Here is a 21,206-nt window from a genome sequence, read left to right as displayed (position 1 = left end):
GAGGATATAAAATGTAGGCTGCCAATGGCAAGGAAAGCGTTTCTGAAGAAGAGAAATTTGTTAACATCCAGTATTGATTTAAATGTCAGGAAGTCATTTCTGAAAGTATTCGTATGGAGTGTAGCCATGTATGGAAGTGAAACATGGACGATAAATAGTTTGGACAAGAAGAGAATAGAAGCTTTCGAAATGTGGTGCTACAGAAGAATGCTCAAGATTAGATGGGTAGATCACATAACTAATGAGGAAGTATTGAATAGGATTGGGGAGAAGAGAAGGTTGTGGCACAACTTGACCAGAAGAAGGGATCGGTTGGTAGGACATGTTCCGAGGCATAAAGGGATCACCAATTTAGTATTGGAGGGCAGCGTGGAGGGTTAAAATCGTAGAGGGAGACTAAGAGATGAATACACTAAGCAGATTCAGAAGGATGTAGGTTGCAGTAGGTACTGGGAGATGAAAAAGCTTGCACGGGATAGAGTAGCATGGAGAGCTGCATCAAACCAGTCTCAGGACTGAAGACCACAACAACAACATCGAAAAGTTATTTCGAGTGATCCAAAACAACTTGCAGTGGAGGCACGTAATCGGAGAACGACTCGCCACAGACCCTCTGGTCACAAAAGTGATGCCTTTTGTCCCGACCCTCAAACCAGCGGAGGCGCAGGCGGAGGCGGAGTATACACTTTGGACTTTTATGAAAAGGTAACACTGTGTAGTGCCAGACACACACGTGAATCAAACCCTTGTTTTTAGCAGACGGTGTGCCACTAGTTACAGTATATGCGCAGGGCTAGCGATATGATCCAGACTTTCATCTTACTGCTTATTTCTCTCCACGTCCTCCGAGCGGTACACAGGCCACCCAGCTTTTCCTTCGTGGACTCACCAGAGCGAAAGACATGCCGCTGGAAGAGAAGATCAGCAGGAATCTGCGGCCGACGCGATCCACCAGGAAGGGCACGATGCACGCCTCCACGAGCATGATGCCGTTGATGATGATGGGAGCCACGCTGTCGCTGACGGCGCCGCCCGCTGCGATGAAGATGCTCTGCGTGTAGAAGAGCACCGCGTTGATGCCCGCCAGCTGCTCGGCGCAGACCACGCCCAGAGAGATGGCCAGCGCGCGGCGGCACCTGCGGGACCGGAACAGGTCCAGCACCGACGCCTCGTTCACCTTGGAGTCCTCCACAGCTTTCTGCGAACAGCAGTATTCCGTCTTTTGAGGTAAGGATGTTCGTTAATCTATAAATACACGCTTCCTGACAAAAAATGTGCAGCACCCAGAATACGTGCTCGGACGTCATTGGAACATTGTACACGTACACACCACTGGCGAACATGTAAATGATGTGAGCTGCAGTTCTCTATTGCAGGTAGAACGGCCACCAGCATAGTGCGTTGGAGTTTTTGGTGTTTAGTATTGCTACCAGGCCTGGTAGGGTATACAGGGTGGTCCATTGATAGTGACCTCGCCAAATATCTCACGAAATAGGCGTCAAACGAAAAAACTACAAAGAACGAAACTTGTCTACCTTGAACGGGGTAACCAGATGGCGCTATGGTTGGCCCGCTAGATGGCGCTGCCATAGGTCAAACGAATATCAACTGTGTTTTTTAAATAGGAACCCCCATTTTCTATCACATATTCGTGTAGTATGTAAAGAAATATCAATGTTATAGTTGGTCCACTTTTTTCGCTTTGTGATAGATGGCGCTGTAATAGCCACAAACGCGTAAGTACGTGGTATCACGTAACATTCCGCCAGTGCGGACGGCATTTGCTTCCTGATACATTACCCGTGTTAAAATGGACCGTTTACTAATTGCGGAAAAGGACGAGATCGCGTTCATATATGGCTATTGTGATCAAAATGCCCAACGGGCGTGTGCTATGTATGCTGCTCGATATCCTGGACGACATCATCCAAGTGTCCGGACCGTTCGCCGGATAGTTACGTTATTTAAGGAAACAGGAAGTGTTCAGCCACATGTGAAACGTCAACCACGACCTGCAACAAATGATGATGCCCAAGTAGGTGTTTTAGCTGCTGTCGCGGCTAATCCGCACATCAGTAGCAGACAAATTGCGCGAGTATCGGGAATCTCAATATCGTCGGTGGTGACACTGTCACATTACCCGTACCATATCTCTATGCACCAGGAACTGCATGGCGACGACTTTGAACGTCGTTTACAGTTCTGCCTCTGGGCAAAAGTGAAATTACGGGACGATGACAGATTTTTTACACGCGTTCTATTTAGCGACGAAGCGTCATTCACCAACAGCGGTAATGTAAAACCGGCATAATATGCACTATTGGGCAACGGAAAATCCATGATGGCTGCGACAAGTGGAACATCAGCGACCTTGGCGGGTTAATGTATGGTGCAGCATTATGGGAGGAAGGATAATTGGCCCCCATTTTATCGATGGCAATCTAAGTGGTGCAATGTATGCTGATTTCCTACGTAATGTTCTACCGATGTTTCTACAAGACGTTTCATTGCATGACAGAATGGCGATGTACTTTCAACATGATGGATGTCCGGTACATAGCTCGCGTGCAGTTGAAGCGGTATTGAACAGCATATTTCATGACAGGTGGATTGGTCGTCGAAGCATCATACCATGGCCCGCATGTTCACCGCATCTGACGTCCCTGGATTTCTTTCTGTGGGGAAAGTTGAAGGATATTTGCTATCGTGATCCACCGACAACGCCTGACACCATGCGTCAGCGCATTGTCAATGCATGTGCGAACATAACGCAAGCCGAACTATTCGCTGTTCAGAGGAATGTCGTTACACGTATTGCCAAATGCATTGAGGCTGACGGACATCATTTTGAGCATTTATTGCATTAATGTGGTATTTACAGGTAATCACGCTATAACAGCATGCGTTGTCAGAAATGATAAGTTCACAAAGGTACATATATCACACTGGAACAACCGAAATAAAATGTTCAAACGATCATAGGTTCTGTATTTTAATTTAAAAAACCTACCTGTTACCAACTGTTCGTCTAAAATTGTGAGCCATATGTTTGTGACTATTACAGCGCCATCTAGTGGTCCAACTAAAACATTCATATTTCTTTACGTACTACACGAATATGTAATAAAAAATGGGGGTTCATATTAAAAAAAAAAACAGTTGATATCCGTTTGACAGCGCCATCTAGTGGGCCAACCATAGCACCATCTGGTTGCCCCCTTCAAGCTAGACATGTTTTGTTCTTTGTAGTTTTTTCGTTTGACGCTTATTTCGTGAGATATTAGGCCCTGTCACAATCAATGGACGGCCCTGTATAATGAACGTGAACTGTATCAGATGTTGAGTGATCTCTGTGAAGGATACGTAGATGCCGTGTACTCATGTGAGATCGCGACATCAGTTCCTGACGGTGTTTGAAAGCGACCTCTTTGCGGTCTCCATTTAATCCGCTGGTCAAATCGTGCAGTGTACAGATTTGTAGGGTATTTAGATGTGACAAAGATCAGACGTTGCACCGTATGGGAATGTGAGGATAGATTCTAATTATTCCAATGTAAATGCAGTAGTTGTAAGGGGAGACATTGGGCTTACGGATTTATTTCAAACACCTTTAATAGACCATTAATACAAGATAATGTGAAGGCAGTAAGGTGCATTACTCTAGCAATTCAGAGAAAATCGCAAGAGAAGCTTTACGAGGCTGTTATGTGAATCGTGTGTGTGTGCAAAGGTGCCCACCGTAAGAATTCCTTGTGGTCACGTGGTTAGCGTTACCGCACGGCTGGCGGGTCGTGGACGAGGCGACAGCTCGAATTTTAACCCATATTTTTTTCATTCCTGGTCTCATTATTTAATTTATATAACATTTGAGAAGTAATATATTGGAAAAAAGTACGTGTATTTGCATGAAAGTTCAATTTGTCGTTTCCATGTCTGCATGACAACTAACATCCTGTAACGTGACATGCCGAGAGCACGTGCGACAAATAATTCCACATTACTCTTTTTTCTGGCACGCTGTGACTTACTAAATCACTGATTGTAAGTAACGTCATTCGCATCATTATTTATCGAGGTCTGACATGGGCTTTCAAATCCTGCCCCTCCTCCTTGAAAATTTAATTACATACAGTAAGTAGTCAGATAACATATCAAATGCACTACAACTTCATCAAAATACATGGGGTTTTCTTTCATTATATTACCTCTCAAACGTCATATAAATTAAATACTGAGACCAGTAATGAAAAAAAAATTACATTAAAAAGTAAGGGTTGGCGGGATTCGAACCGTCGCCTCGTCATCTTGCCTCACACCAACGCTAAGCACATGACCATAATGAATTCTTGCGACCAGTACCTTTGCACAGAAATATAATTTACGAGGTAATCCCAAAAGTAAAGGACGATATAAGATGAACATCAACAAAAGCAAAACGAGGATAATGGAATGTAGTCGAATAAAATCGGGTGATGCTGAGGGAATTAGATTAGGAAATGAGACACTTAAAGTAGTAAAGGAGTTTTGCTATTTGGGGAGCAAAATAACTGATGATGGTCGAAGTAGAGAAGATATAAAATGTAGACTGGCAATGGCAAGGAGAGCGTTTCTGAAGAAGAGAAATTTGTTAACATCGAGTATTGATTTAAGTGTCAGGAAGTCGTTTCTGAAAGTATTTGTATGGAGTGTAGCCATCTATGGAAGTGAAACATGGACGATAGTTCAGACAAGAAGAGAATAGAAGCTTTCGAAATGTTGTGATACAGAATAATGCTGAAGATTAGTTGGGTAGATCACATAACTAATGAGGAGGTATTGAATAGAATTGGGGAGAAGAGGAGTTTGTGGCACAACTTGACTAGAAGAAGAGATCGGTTGGTAGGACATGTTCTGTGGCATCGAGGGATCACAAATTTAGTATTGGAGGGCAGCGCGGGGGGTAAAAATCGTAGAGGGAGACCAAGAGGTGAATACACTAAGCAGACTCAGAAGGATATAGGCTGCAGTACCTACTGGGAGATGAAGCAGCTTGCACAGGATAGAGTAGCGAGGAGAGCTGCATCAAACCAGTCTCAGGACTGAAGACCACAACAACAACAACAACAATCCCAAAAGTAAGGTCTCCTATTTTTTTGTAAGTACATAGACGTGTTTATTTCTACAATGGTTTACATCAGTTTACGGCTCGAACATTTAGCTATTTTTCAACATAATCACCATTTCTGTTGATGATTTTTCTAGACGCTGTGGCAGTTTTTGTATGTCCATATTATACCAGCTCGTCGCCATGCTGTTCAGAAAGTTATGAACCTCTTCTTTCACCTCGTCGTCGGAGCTGAATCGCTTTCCGGCCAGATGTTCTTTTAATCTAGTGAACAGGTGATGGTCACTGGGTGCCAAGTCAGGGCTATAGGGTGGGTGGGTGGTTATGTTCCACTGAAACTGTTGCAGGAGAGCAACTGTTTGCCGAGCGATGTGTGAGCGAGCGTTGTCATGGAGAATGTGTACGCCCTTGCTCAACATTCCTCTTCTCCAGTTCTGAATTGCCCGTTTGAGTTTTTTCAGAGTCTCACAGTACCTGTAAGCGTTAATTTTGGTCCCAGCTATTCAGCTCCGACAACGAGGTGAAAGAAGAAGTTCATAACTTTCTGAACAACGTGGAGGCGAGCTGGTATGGCACGGGCATACAAAAACTGCCATAGCGTCTACGAAAATCGACAGAAATGGTGATTATGCAAAAAAATAGCTAAACGTTCAAGAGGTAAACTGATGCAAACCATGGTAGAAATAAACAGGTCTATGTACTTATAAAAAAGTAGGAGACCTTACTTTTGGGATTCCCTCGTACATAAAAGATGCGTAAAATTTCTCTTGCGTTTTTCTCTGAATTGCTAGAGTAGTGCTCTTACTACCTCCACATTATGTTGTTTTAATGGGCTGCTAAAGGTGTACAAAGTTTGAAGTAAATCCGTGATTCCAACGTCGTGACGTCCCCTTGTCAGTGCTGCGTTAATTAGGAGTGATAACGATTACCTATATTGCTACTCCTACAAATACCAAAAATGTTGTTGTAGTCGCCTCCCTGGAGATTGGTTGGTTGGTTGGATGGTTGACTTGGGGGAGAAGACGAGACGGCGAGGTCATCGGCCCCACCGGATGAGGGAAGGTTGAGTTGGGTTTGTTTTGGGGGAGAAAACCGGACAGCGAGGTCATCAATCTCATCGGATTAGGGAAGGAAGTCGGCCATGCCATTTGAAAAGAACCACCCCGGCATTTACCTGGAGCGATTTAGGGAAATCACGGAAAACCTAAACCAGGATGGCCGGAAGCAGGATTGAACCGTCGTCCTCCCGAATGCGAGTCCAGTTTGCTAACCACTACGCCACCTCGCTCGGTTGAGGGAAGGATGGGGAAAGAAAATCGACCGTGCTCTTTCAAAGGAACCATCCCGAAATTTGCCTTAGGCCATTTAATGAAATCAGGGAAAACCTACATCAGGATGGCTGGACGAGGGTTTGAACCGTCGTCCTGCCGAATGCGAGTCCAGTGTGTTAACCACTGCCCCACCTCGCGTGGTCCTCCCCGAAGCCTGAGTACCATTACTTTCTACTCTTGTCTGTCCTGTGCAAGTTTCTTCACCTCTGTATTACTGCAGGAAGCTGTATCCACTCTACAATTTTTATCCCCCTCATCCATTCCTCACCGTAACCATATGGACGATTCATTGATGCCTCAGGGTGTTGTCTGCCAAATGATCCCTTCTTTCAGTCAAATTGTGCCACAATACACTTGTCACCAGTGGTTCTTCGATTACCCATCTAAAGTTTATTATTCTTCTGTAGCACCGCATTTCAAATACTTCTATTCTCTTCTAAATAGTACATTTTCGTACCAGACAACAACCTTCAGAAAGTATTTCCTAACTCTGAACTTCATATTAGTACCTCTGCTGAATTACAAGATAAACCTACTATCCAACGGCCATAGCACAGTGTACTAAAAAAAAGGTTGGTGTGCAGGATTGGTCTTCGCAGAGCTCACGTGTAAACTGTCTCAGTGCGTCTACGGGAACAGTTAAGAGCGGCAGAAGCGATTTCAGATTAGTTCGCTCAAAAATCCGGCAACAGCTTTTCATTACGTTCAAAGAGGAGTGACTCAAATTTCGCCTTCATAGCGTTATAAATCAGTAGTACTTCTGCCCTAAGATTACACGTGTACTGTAATAGTGGCATAAGGTGATCCCAAACGCTGCCAGTTAAATGCCTAACACCCATGAAAAAAGGACGAAGAAGTATCTTTAGACTCTTGACTACATGGTGAATATCAGCACTGCTAAAAATTGTTGATAAAATCAAACAAAAATATAAGGTTACCACAAAGTGTAAATTTGCGTGCGGAGTTTGTGAATACATAAAGGCGCGAAATTGTTAAGACTACAACAACGAGGGAAACTGCAGCATATAACACAGGTTAAAACGCATACAACATCAAAAAATGAAAAACACTGGATCGTTTGTTTCACATTATTAATTCTTCCATCCTTCTAGAATGCTGTTTCTGCAAAATTGATGTAGACACATCCATAATGGAGATTTGTAGGTAAAATGAGATAGTTAATCTGTATGTAAATCACTTTGCCACTTCTCACTGAATTTAAAAATCTTTCGTTGAGTCTGTGGCTGTGTGTGCGTACTGCGACCTCAACTCATCTTTCTGTCTGGAGGTAGCTTACAGAACTGTACTGCTAATCACATACTGTCGAATTCTGAACGATTTTTATGCTTATTTTAAAGGAGTTCGTTATGGTTTCCGGTTCGGCCTTTATGTAAGACTTTGATAACGTTGCAAAGTCTCATTTGATCTAAGTGTCACGCGCTTGCGGAATATCACTTGAGATAGCTGTTTGAATCGAAGATTTCTTATCAGAACACAAAATTTAAATCTAGATGGACAGATATTATCAAATTCTGAAAGAATTATTGGCGCCCGTTACTCAACGATTGCAGGAACATCTATATAATCGAGTAGAACTGGTGTTTACAGGCAGGTGATATGTCGAGATAATTTCTGGGAAACAGTTACGTGATCCTCGCACTTCTACACTGTCCAGACACATTAATGTGACCACCGGTGAAAGGTTTGAATAACCACCTTTGCAAGCGCAGCCTGCTGCGAGATGTGCAGGAAGAAGGTCAGTGAAGTTGTGGAAGATACCGACAGGCTCTAGGTACGGGCTCCCATGTTGATGCCATATTCCTCGAGTTTCGAAACGCGTTCGACTCAGTTCCGCACTGTCGCTTGCTCCAAAAAGTGCGCGCTTACGGTGCATCCGATGACATATCCGGTTGGATAGAATGTTTTCTAACAGACAGAGAGAAGTATGTCGTCCTGAATGGGGAGACTTCAACAGAAACAAGCGTAACATCAGGTGTGCCCCAGGGCAGCGTAATAGGTCCTCTGCTTTTTGCGATTTACGTAAATGATCTGGTTGATGGTATTGACAGCGGCATTACACTGTTTGCCGATAATGCTGAAGTCTACAGGAAAGTAGTATCACACGAAAGTTGAGAACAAATCAATGAGGACCTGCAGAAAATAAATGCGTGGTGTAATGACTGGCAGTTATCTCTGAATATTAGTAAGTGTAACCTACTGCGTATAACAAAGCGAAAATCCTCATTCACGTACGAGTATAAAATAAATGCCCAGTCTTTGAAAGCGGCAACATCCGTCAAGTATCTGGGTGTGACTATCCGAAATGATCTCAAATGGAATGATCAGATTGCACAAGTAACGGGCAAGGCGAACTCTAGATTGCGGTTTGTTGGTAGAATCGTGAAGCGATGCAGTCCTTCAGCGAAGGAAATAGCTTACAATTCGTTAGTTCGTCCAGTCTTGGTGTATTGTTCGTCTGTACAGGACCCTTACCGCTTGGGTCTGATTCAAGAGATTGAGAAGATCCAAAGAAGAGCGGCAAAATTCGTGACTGTTACATTTAGCCATAGCGAGAGCTCATAGAAAATTTGGATAGGGACACACTTGCAGATAGACGAGGCGCTAAACGCCGAGGACGTAGAGCATATATTATTACCACCAACTTTCATATCACGCAATAATCAATATTCAAAGATAACGGATCCGAAGGCGCGAAAACGTCGTGGGAAGGGATCAGGACTATAGGGCGAGTGCTTGAGTGTCTCCCACTGGAGGTGATGTAACTTCTGCGTTACAATATGGAGACCTGCGTTGTCACGAAGCAACACGGAACTTGGCGCATCATTCCACAATGGCGGGTTTCGTCAGACTTGTTGCCCCATACATATCCTTCATTCTCCGACGGATGTCTACTATTGTTCGTCCTTCGGCAGCCAAGAATGGAATAACTGTAGACTGGTACTGTTTGGACGCATTTGGTAATATCGTTGCCTTAGTTCACTTTCCGAATTTACCGCACGCTCGTCGGAAAGACACGAACTCCGTACTAATCGCTAGCTTGCATTTCGGTGCTGATGTACCCACATTGGAATCGCGTTGCGTTGAATACACTACTGGCCATTAAAATTGCTACACCATGAAGATGACGTGCTACAGACGCGAAATTTAACTGACAGGAAGAACATGCTGTGATATGCAAATGATTAACTTTTCAGAGCATTCACACAGGGTTGGCGCCGTTGGCGACACCTACAATGTGATGACATGAGGAAAGTTTCCAACCGATTTCTCATACACAAACAGCACTTGACCGGCGTTGCCTGGTGAAACGTTGTTGTGATGCCTCGTGTAAGGAGGAGAAGTGCGTACCATCACGTTTCCGACTTTGATAAAGGTCGGATTGTAGCCTATCGCGATTGCGGTTTATCGCATTGCGACATTGCTGCTCGCGTTGGTCGAGATCCAATGACTGTTAGCAGAATATGGAATCGGTGGGCTCAGGAGGGTAATACGGAACGCCGTGCTGGATCCCAACGGCCTCGTATCACTAGCAGTCGAGATGACTGGCATCTTATCCGCATGGCTGTAGCGGATCGTGCAACCACGTCTCGATCTCCGAGTCAACAGACGGGGACGTTTGCAAGACAGCAACAATCTGCACGAACATTTCGACGACATTTGCAGAAGCACGGACTATCAGCTCGGAGACCATATCAGCGGTTACACTTGACGCTGCATCACAGACAGGAGCGCCTGCGATGGTGTACGAAACGACGAACCTGGGTGCACGAATGGCAAAACGTCATTTTTTCGGATGAATCCAGGTTCTGTTTACAGCACCATGATGGTCGCATCCGTGTTTGGCGACATCGCTGTGAACGCACATTGGAAGCGTGTATTGGTCATCTCTATACTGGCGTATCACCCGGCGTGATGGTATGGGGTGCCATTGGTTACACGTCTCGGTCACCTCTTGTTCGCATTGACGGCACTTTGAACAGTGGACACTACATTTCAGATGTGTTACAACCTGTGGCTCTACTCTTCATTCGATCCCTGCGAAACCATACATCTCAGCAGGATAATGCACTACCGCATGTTGCAGCTCTTGTACGGGCCTTTCTGGATACAGAAATGTTCGACTGCTACCCTGGCCAGCACATTCTCAAGATCTCTCACCAACTGAAAACGTCTGGTTAATGGTGGCCAAGCAACTGGCTCGTCACAATACGCCAGTCACTACTCTTGATGAACTGTGGTATCGTGTTGAAGCTGCATGGGCAGCTGTACCTGTACACGCCATCCGAGCTCTGTTTCACTCAATGCCCAGGCGTACCATGGCCGTTATTACGGCCAGAGGTGGTTGTTCTGGGTACTGATTTCTCAGGATCTATGCACCCAAATTGCGTGAAAATCTAATCACGTATTAGTTCTAGTACTATATATTTGTCCAATGAATACCCATTTATCATCTGTATTTCTTCTTGGTGTAGCAATTTTAATGGGCAGTAGTGTATTTTTTCTCGTGATAGTATGAGGGCAGCAAAACAGTTTGCTTTCGAAGGCCCTAGAGTCCAGAATCGGTATGCCAATCAAGCAAAATAGCTGTGACCACTGAGACAATCACCAGACCGACACACCAGAGTGATAAAATACTGGCCCTGCTGCATGAAGATGTCCCTAACTACCAGTTGCAGATCCTCGTCCGAAAGGATGCGTCGTCCCTTCACGCCTTTTTTAAGGGACCCGAAGGCGGGGTAATGTTGTGAGAAGAGATCAGGACTATAGGGCGAGTGCTTTAGTGTCTCCCACTGGAGGTGATATAACTTCTGCGTTGCGATACGGGGACCTGCGTTATCACGAAGCAGCGCTGAACTTGGCGCATCATCCCACAAAGGCGGTTTCCGACATACATGCTGTCCCACACATATTCATATATTCATTCTCCGACGGATGTCTATTATTGTTCGTCCTTCGGCAGCCAAGAAAAGAATAACTGTAGACTGGTACTGTTTCCACGCGGCTGCTACGGTCGCAGGTTTGAATCCTGCCTCGGGCATGGGTGTGTGTGATGTCCTTAGCTTAGGTAGGTTTACGTAGTTCTTAGTCTAGAGGACTGATGAGCCCAATTGTTAAGTGCTATAGTACTTAGAGCCATCTGAATTTGAACTGTTTGGACGCATTTGGTAATAATGTCGCCTTAGTTCACTTTCCGACTTTACCACACGCTCGTCGGAAATACACTAACTCCATACTAATCGCTTGCTTGCATCTCGGTGCTTACCAATTGTATCGGTATGAAATGAGCGTTTTTTTGTGAAAATGAAACACTAATTTTGAATTGAAAATTAAAAACATTTCATTCAAAGTACTGACCATTGCTTTCTATACATTTTGACCACCTTTCTGGCAATTTGTGAACACCACGCTAATAGAAATGTTCGTCTTTTGAAGCCAACCAATCGTAGGAATCGAAGTTTTCCTCATCCAATGCGTGTCCCATTGATGAAAAGAAATGGTATTCGGAAGGGGGCAAGACTGGTGTATACGGTGGGTGGGGTAGCAGCTCTCAGCCAAGTGTTTTGATTGTATCCTGAACCAGTTTTTCTCTGTGTCCAGGTGCATTGACGTGTAAAAAATTACTTTGCCATGTCTTCTGGCCCATTCTGGTCTTTTTTCGATTAATACATAGTTCAGATTGATCATCTGTTGTCTGTAGCGATTAGTATTCACAGTTTCACCGGGTTTTAGAAGCTCATGATACATCACACATTTCCGATCCCACCAAACACAGAGCATTTTCGTCTTGCCGAATCGATCTGGTTTTGCAGTCGATGTTGATGGTTGTCCTGGATTAATCCATGATTTTTTCCGTTTAGGATCCTTACAATAAATCCAGTTTTCATCTCCAGTAACAATTCGATGTAAAATTGATTTTCTTTCATGTCTTAGAAGCAAAATTTGACAAATGGTTTTTCGGTTTCCCATCTGTCTTTCATTCAATTCATGTGGCAGCCATTTTCCACACTTTTGGATCTTTCCCATAGCTTTCAAACGGTCAGAAATTGTTTGTTGTGCAACATTTAGCATTGCTGCCATTTGCTTCTGACTCAAAGTATCACCTTCATCCAATGTTGCTTGCCATTCGGCGTCTTCGAACTTTTTTGGTGGTCTTCCACGTTGTTCATTTCTTACATCAAAATCATTGTTTCTGAACCGTTGAAACCATCTTTTGCATGTTGCTTCCGACAGAGCATGATCACCATATGCCTCGACAAGCATTCGATGCGACTCTGCAGCACTTTTTTTCAAATGAAAACAAAAAATTAATGCTTTCCGCAAATCATCACTTCGTGGTACAAAATTCGACATTGTTAACACGATGAAAACATATGATGTTGTTTGTTCCATGACTTGATGTATACTAAATAACTTTGACAGATGTCATACCAGCCAGGCTCGTTCACAACAAATGTTCCCTATCGAGACATTTGTATCTTAACGCTCATTTCATACCAGTACACCTGGTATATACCCACATTGGAGTCGCGCTACGTTGAGTATAAGCTCCAGCAACAGCCTCAGACGGAAATTTTTGATCGATACTTAAATTAAGAACGATTCAGTGTGCGACGGAGAAGAGAGGAAGAGGAGACGGCAGATTTGAGAGACGGCAGACGGACCTTCATCTCGCGCAGCTCCGAGGCGACGTCGCGGTCAGGGTCCCGCAGCCAGCGCAGCGCCTTCTCGGCGGCGGCGTCCTTCCCCACGGCCAGCAGGTAGTAGGGCGACTCGGGCATCCAGGCGAAGCACGCCACGGCCACCAGCGGCGACGCCAGCCCGATGAGCGCCAGAGTCGCGTACGACACGAACGGGCCCACGCAGTAGTCCATCATGAAGCCCAGCGTGTTGGACGCCTGGATCAGCGAGCACAGGCCTCCCCTCACGTCCGCCTGCGAGTGCAAAGTCACACGTTAGGTGCGACTGCGAACCCTCGCAGCTTAGCTACACAAAATCAGAATTTGGCTTGAATCGCACATTTGGTGTATACCAGGTGGGAACGAGTAGACGAGCATCAGTGAATTCTATCTACATCTACACTCCGTAAACAATTGTACTGTATGTGGCGGAGGGTACACCTGGTACCACTCATATTATCCCCGAGCGAGGTGGCGCAGTGGTTACCACACTGGACTCGCATTCGGGAGGACGACGGTTCAATCCCGTCTCCGGCCATCCTGATTTAGGTTTTCCGTTATTTCCCTAAATCGTTTCCGGCAAATGACGGGATGGTTCCTTTGAAAGGGCACGGCCAATTTCCTTCCCAATCCTTCCCTAACCCGAGCTTGCGCTCCGTCTCTAATGACCTCGTTGTCGACGGGACGTTAAACACTAACCACCACCACCATATTATCCCCCCCTCCCACCTCTCCACTGTTCCATTCAGGAATGACGCGTGGGAAGAACGACTATCGACAAACTTCTGCTAGAGCTCTACTTTTTCTGTTTTTTTTTTCATTGCACATACACGGAAGGAAGTTGTTCTATCCTTTGCTGAGGACTACATCGGCCAGGTGTTAACCAGAGCTGAGGAACCTCGGCAGTTAGCTCGACTCCGAACGCTGCAGGCTCAAGAAAACGACCGCCGAAGGTATGACGCCAGGCACCGCCCTGTTTTCTACCAGCCTGGTGACCTCGTCTGGATCTTCGCTCCTGTTCAGAAGGTCGGTCTCTCTTAGAAGCTCCTTAGGCATTATTTTGGAAAATATAAGGTTGTAAAACAGTTGTCTGATGTTGCTTATGAAGTTGAAGATTTCGACCCCGACACAAGACGACGAAAGAACTTGCCCCCCCCCCCCCCCCCCCCCCCCCCGCCCTTCTAACAGCGGTGTACCGCAAGTCTCTAGAGGAACGGAAGGTTCCAAATGATTGGAAAAGAGCACAGGTAGTCCCAGTCTTCAAGAAGGGTCGTCGAGCAGATGCGCAAAACTATAGACCTATATCTCTGACGTCGATCTGTTGTAGAAATTTAGAACATGTTTTTTGCTCGCGTATCATGTCGTTTTTGGAAACCCAGAATCTACTCTGTAGGTATCAACATGGATTCCGGAAACAGCGATCGTGTGAGACCCAACTCGCTTTATTTGTTCATGAGACCCAGAAAATATTAGATATAGGCTCCCAGGTAGATGCTATTTTCCTTGACTTCCGGAAGGCGTTCGATACCGTTCCGCACTGTCGCCTGATAAACAAAGTAAGAGCCTACGGAATATCAGGCCAGCTGTGTGGCTGGATTGAAGAGTTTTTAGCCAACAGAACACAGCATGTTGTTATCAATGGAGAGACGACTACAGACGTTAAGGTAACCTCTGGCGTGCCACAGGGGAGTGTTATGTGACCATTGCTTTTCACAATATATATATAAATGACCTAGTAGACAGTGTCTGAAGTTCCATGCGGCTTTTCGCGGATGATGCTGTAGTATACAGAGAAGTTGCAGCATTAGAAAATTGCAGCGAAGTGCAGGAAGATCTGCAGCGGATAGGCACTTAGTGCAGGGAGTGGCAACTGACCCTTAACATAGATAAATGTAATGTATTGCGAATACATAGAAAGAAGGATCGTTTATTGTATGATTATATGATAGCGGAACAAACACTGGTAGCAGTTACTTCTGTAAAATATCTGGGAGTATGCGTGCGGAACGATTTGAAGTGGAATGATCACATAAAATTAATTGTTGGTAAGGCGGGTACCAGGTTGAGATTCATTGGGAGAGTCCTTAGAAAATGTAGTCCATCAACAAAGGAGGTGGCTTACAAAACACTCGTTCGACCTACACTTGGGTATTGCTCATCAGCGTGGGATCCGTACCAGGTCGGGTTGACAGAGGAGATAGAGAAGATCCAAAGAAGAGCGGCGCGTTTCGTCACGGGGTTATCTGGTAAGCGTTACGGAGATGTTTAGCAAACTCAAGTGGCAGACTCTGCAAGAGAGGCGCTCTGCATCGCGGTGTAGCTTGCTGTCCAGGTTTCGAGAGGGTGCGTTTCTGGATGAGGTATCGAATATATTGCTTCCCCCTACTTATACCTCCCGAGGAGATTACGAATGTAAAATTAGAGAGATTAGAGCGCGCACGGAGGCTTTCAGACAGTCGTTCTTCCCGCGAACCATACGCGAATGGAACAGAAAAGGGAGGTAATGACAGTGGCACGTAAAGTGCCCTCCGCCACACACCGTTGGGTGGCTCGCGGAGTATAAATTTAGATGTAGATGTAGAAGATCAGAGATACGGTCCACGTCCTTCGAAGAAGCCCTTTAAGGATCCTGCAAGCAAGGGTAAATTCGAAGCTCCAGCGACAGGCAACAAGCAGAAAGTTGACGAAGAGCATAGGGGCAAAGGAAGTTCTAAGAAGATCACCGCCAGGGCGAACATCAGTCATCGGGAGTCAGAGTATGCAGGCCCGATGACTCGTTCCCGGAATAGGACGTACCACCGAGACGCTGTTCTCTTAAGGAGGGAGCAATGTCGCAGAAAAAATTGAGCAGCACAGTCACAGTGCTGTAGTGGTTATGATACTAGACTGTTGTATGGAGGGTAGTGAGTTAGAAACTCATCAAGATTGTTAATTGGGATAAACATCTACGATTTAGAGTGTAAACAGTGCAACCTGCGATTTTCCCTTAATCGTCTCAGAATGTAGTTGTTCATACCAGACGTCGAACAGTGTTGTGTTTTAACGTTGAGTGGCTCCCCTTATTCGGTTGCATATTTCGATAAATAATTTCAGGCAAGCCAGCAGCAGTGTGGAGCAGTACAATACGACCGCCGCGCGATTACCAGGTACGTGGTGTGGACAGAACGCACAGTCAAGAAAAGCAACAGTCCGAAACGACAAACAGTTTAAAATGACCTGACCCATTCGTACTCCCGGGCGTGTTACATGGCGACGTGTATTCAGGACTTACAATTTTCGGATAAGAAGTGCCGTATAATTAATTTGGAGTGTGAACTGTTTCTCTATAACAGTTAATTTGGGTTGTTGAGCGACGTCACGCTAGCTGTGGGACGTGTACGTCAAAGAACTTGTGACATACAGTGTATACTCGTCCGATCAGTGACAGTGCAAAGAGCTAGTGCTACAAAGTAAACATACTCCACTTTGGTGTTTTTTTACGACGTTAGCGGCACCTATGTGCGAAAGGGAACAGTTATTTGGCAGCCATTACGGAAGACGACGCTAGTGGCACCTATGGGCAAAAGTGAAAACCTTTTGGGAGCCATCACCGTGTACGACGTGAGCGGGCGCCTTGGAGCGGCGCAGCAAATATTAGCACGCTTTCCAGAGAAGGTGCAGTGCTGACAGCCGGACGGCGTCAACTGAGTCGGCGCTACGCGACGGCCATGACTACTGAGCCAGAAAACAACTCAAAGTAAGTCACTCATCACAACGTTACCTCACGCAACTGAAGCAATGAGAGTAATTAACTGGCAGCGCAGATTGCATTCTATAATTACTTAATTACAAACAGTGACAGTCATTAAATTAATGTCACGAGACAATATTTACCTTGCCGATCGTACAGTAAGGTAAATGTCAGTGTCGGCCCCTGCTTAAATAGCAATCTAAATTTTTAACAACATTTAATACAATTGCAGAACTATACATAGCTTATATTTACTTTTCTTTCTTCGTTTCTTTTACGTGATCTTGTATGTTATGTGCGCTTCTGATCACGAATTACAGCGTTGAATGTGTACGGCGTTGTAGTTTGGTTGTGGATATTGCCATCCATTCTATGCTACGAGTGTTACTGTGATTTGTTTATTTTTTGCTTGAGTGACTTTACAGTGGTTCAATATGGCAAGTAATGAGCTTGGTGCAACTGCAGTAGACAGGGATGTGAAAGCAGTCTCTGTAGGTGAAAGTAATCAGGTGGAGACGGAAACAGAAGCAAGTAGTGGTGAAATGTCGAAGGATTCCGGTATAGGTAGAAGTAGTTTATTAACAGAGATGGGAAGTCCTAATGCAGTGTGGTCACCAATCATGGAGACGCTCAAACGAGATGATTGTATACTTAGGCCTGACCTGTCTATCGTTGACATGCTCAAAACATTATTGAATAGTAACAAACAAATAGAGAAAGACATTAAGCGGCAGAAGGAAGATATTAAGCAAACTTTAGAGCAAAATAATAAACAAGTACAGCAAGATAACACACAATTAAGGGAAGATATTATGTGTCAGAAGGATGATATTAGGCAATGGTGGAGCAGATGAACGAACGACTCAGTAAAAAGATCGACGAGACTAATGAGGCTCTGAGGAAGCTGGTTGAGTCAAGTCATCAAAGAATAGATGAGCTTACTGTTTGTTTGAGGAGAACGTTTCAGGCAATACTAAACGTTTTGAAAAGGAAGAATCGTAAGTCAAGGAAGTGAAGGGAGAACTTACTAAAAAGGTTGATGTTTACGATGAGCATTGCGAACAACTGGATGAGGAAGTGAAACACTGTAAAGACAGGATATCAGCTGTTGCGCTAAACCAGGATGGGTACGCACGGCGAGTAGAAGAGGGGTACAGTGAGGAAGTCAGTTTAAAGGGACCTCCACCCCCATTTGAACTCCCGGGCGTGTTACAGGCTTCTACCTGTAAATAGTTTGGGTCAGTATTTTGAGCCCTTAGTTTTGAAACTGGTGGGTTTTTAAAGTGACCTGTGAGACTTCAGCAGCGTACGCCGGCATGGCGGCGAAGATGAGTCCGACGCCGAGGCCGGACACGAAGCGCACGACGCACAGCCACGTGGGCTGGAACTCGCAGAAGAGGAGAGCCAGCCAGCTGGCTGCGATGGGCAGCTCGGCCAGCAGCACAGTGTTGCGTCGGCCCACGCGGTCGGACAGCCAGCCGCCCAGCCACGGCCCGACGGCGGCGCCCAGCGACGCCAGGGAGCCCACCCACGCCGCCTCCGAGGCCGTCAGCTGCGGCAGCTTCGGAAGCGCCGGGGACGTCCACGTCAGCACTATGCCCGCTGTCGTCATCGCCAGGTCCCCTGCCAATGCGAAACCGCAGGTGAGGTTCGAATGGTTCAAATGGCTCTGAGCACTATGGGACTCAATGTCTGAGGTCATCAGTGCCCTAGAACTTACAACTACATAAACCTAACTAACCTAGGACATCACACACATCCATGCCCGAGGCAGGATTCGAACCTGCGACCGTAGCGGTAGTGCAGTTCCAGACTGAAGCGCCTAGAACCGCTCGGCCACCCCGGACGGCCGCAGGTGAGGTTAGCTTTATAAACAGACAGCACAAAAAAAGCAAGAAACTTGCTGAGATGACAGCTTTATCTGCCTTGAAGCTCCTCGCAGTGTTGGTCGATCCACACCCACGTTTATCAAAAGTTGCAGCTCGTGACCACATGTAGAGTGTTGCAAAAGAAAATTAGCGTGTAGGCACAAGCAAAGAGCCTTTACTAAATGAGGAATCATCACTAAAGATGTGCAACATTTTGTGTTCTTTCTATACAGGGTGGTTCTGGCGGAACGTTGCATAAATTGTGAGGATATTATACAGATGAAAATAAACCGAAAAAGACCCATGAACATGTGTCTGATTTTCCATCATTATCGAACTGGAGCAGGTAAAAGACGACAGGCATCCACGAATGAATGTGTCGACAAGTATGAATATTACTTGAAACGTCCTGGCAGATTAAAACTGTGTGCCGGACCAAGACTCGAACTCGGAACCTTTGCCTTTCGCGGGCAAGTGCTCTACCAAGTACTCTACGGGGCGTGAGCCATGCTTGGGTAGCTCACGTGGAAGAACACTTGCCCGCGAAAGGCAAAGGTCCCGAGTTCGAGTCTTGGTCCGGCACACAGTTTTAATCTGCCAGGAAGTTTCATATTAGCCCACACTCCGCTGCAGAGTGAAAATCTCATTCTGAATATTACTTGTTGGAATGCTGTGTAAGTGTAGTGGTGGACAGGATAATGGTGGGACAGATGACAGATCCATCCTGCAAGAGGTGTTCAATAAGATGGCCATACACCCCAACGCATTTGTCAACACGTTGCAGAGTGTGTTGTGCTGCACATCAAACATCTTTTCCGTGGCTTTAATGTGGGCAACAGCGTCGGTGATGGGAGCGACATGCTCTTTGTGTGTGACCACCTTCACAGTGTACATATCCCCCTTTGACCTGCCCCATAAACGGGACTTTAATGGGGTTAGGTAGGGTGATCTGGCAGCCCAGCTAATGAGTCCATCATGGCTAAAAATGGTTCAAATGGCTCTGAACACTATCGGACTTAATATGTGAGATCATCAGTCCCCTAGAACATAGAACTACTTAAACCTAACTAACCTAAGGACATCACACACATCCATGCCTGAGGTGGGGTTCGAACCTGCGACTGTTACAGCAGCGCGGTTCCGGACTGAAGCACCTAGAACCGCTCGGCCACACCGGCCGGCTCCATCATGCCCAATCCATCGTTGAGGATGTGTGTTATTCAGACACTGGGATGCTTGTCTGGTACAGTGAATCGATGATCCATCCTGTTTCAGGTGCATTTGTCATCATTGTTCTAACATTATGTCTTCCAAGAGTGCAGGTAGCTCTTCTATGAGGAAATGTGCATATGCTGTGGCTGTCATGCGATTTTGCAAGAACAAGGGCCCTATCAGTAGGTCATCATTCATAGCACACTAGCCGTTCACTGAGAATCTAACTTGTGATCTTGTTTCCCTAGCTTCATGTGGGTGCTCCATCGACCATGAATGAGAATTGAGCGCGTTCACTGAAATGTAACCTCATCTGTATATAAAGTGTACTGCACAACGTCTCTATGTACAGCCAACCATTCACCAAATTGTCGTCTGCTTACTGAGTCACCTGGATGTATATGTTGCACGGGCTGCACATGGAATGGATACAAGCCCTTGGAATTTAATGTACGCCACACACGCGTTTGTGGAATATCGAGATGATGGCTACGCGTCGTATAGTGGTGGTAGGACTCCATTGTACCATTGCAATAATGGCTTCACTTTCCTCAGCTGACCAGATGGGAGCAAGTTTTGATGTTATTTGTACACTGGATAAGGTTTCAGATCCATGTAATGTTTGAAAAACCCTGGGATATGTCCCAGCACAGGGCGTTTGTCGATCAGGGAAACGTCTCTGGTATTCTATCACAGTACATGGCCAGTGTGTGGAACCGCGCGACCGCTACGGTCGCAGGTTCGAATCCTGCCTCGGGCATGGATATGTGTCATGTCCTTAGGTTAGTTAGGTTTAAGTAGTTCTAAGTTCTAGGGGACTGATGACCTTAGAAGTTAAGTCCCATAGTGCTCAGAGCCATTTGAACCATGGCCAGTGTCACTACGGTACCCATAGACAAACAACATGTCTGCACATTCTGCATGTTGTTATTCACAGACACAGAGGACTTGTTCAATTAAACAACACTCAAGCACGAGACACATGTGGCTTCACGACCGCTCACTGATCCAACACACGATTGCATTCTGGGTACACTTGCAGCCGATGCCTTGGTGTGACGTAACAGTGCTACCATGTGTTGGAGAACCGCCACACCTCTTGTAGAATGCCACAGTCATATCCCACCATTATTCTGTTCACCACAGCCCCTACACAGAATTTTGGCAATTACTGCTCACACTTGTCTTCATATTCATTAATGGATATGAGTAATCTTCAACCCGCTCCAGTCCCATAATGATCGAAAATCGGACCCATGTTCA

At 45.6% G+C, this 21,206-nt stretch overlaps 1 protein-coding gene across 1 annotated transcript in view; it reads right to left on the bottom strand.

Annotated features, from left to right (window-relative positions):
• LOC124789230 (facilitated trehalose transporter Tret1-like) overlaps window positions 1-21,206 on the bottom strand; it is a 130,705-nt gene that overhangs the window by 12,451 nt on the left and 97,048 nt on the right. Inside the window, exons 2-4 of the mRNA XM_047256524.1 lie at window positions 18,152-18,486; window positions 13,119-13,388; window positions 890-1,198 (exon numbers count right to left, since the gene is read on the bottom strand). Coding sequence (XP_047112480.1) covers window positions 890-1,198; window positions 13,119-13,388; window positions 18,152-18,486 — 914 coding nt within the window. The remainder of the gene's footprint in view (window positions 1-889; window positions 1,199-13,118; window positions 13,389-18,151; window positions 18,487-21,206) is intronic.

Source organism: Schistocerca piceifrons, chromosome 3 (assembly GCF_021461385.2).
Source record: "Schistocerca piceifrons isolate TAMUIC-IGC-003096 chromosome 3, iqSchPice1.1, whole genome shotgun sequence".
NCBI lineage: Eukaryota > Metazoa > Arthropoda > Insecta > Orthoptera > Acrididae > Schistocerca > Schistocerca piceifrons.
The sequence above is the reverse complement of the archived record's forward strand: the minus strand, read 5'-3'. Positions and strand labels throughout refer to the sequence as shown.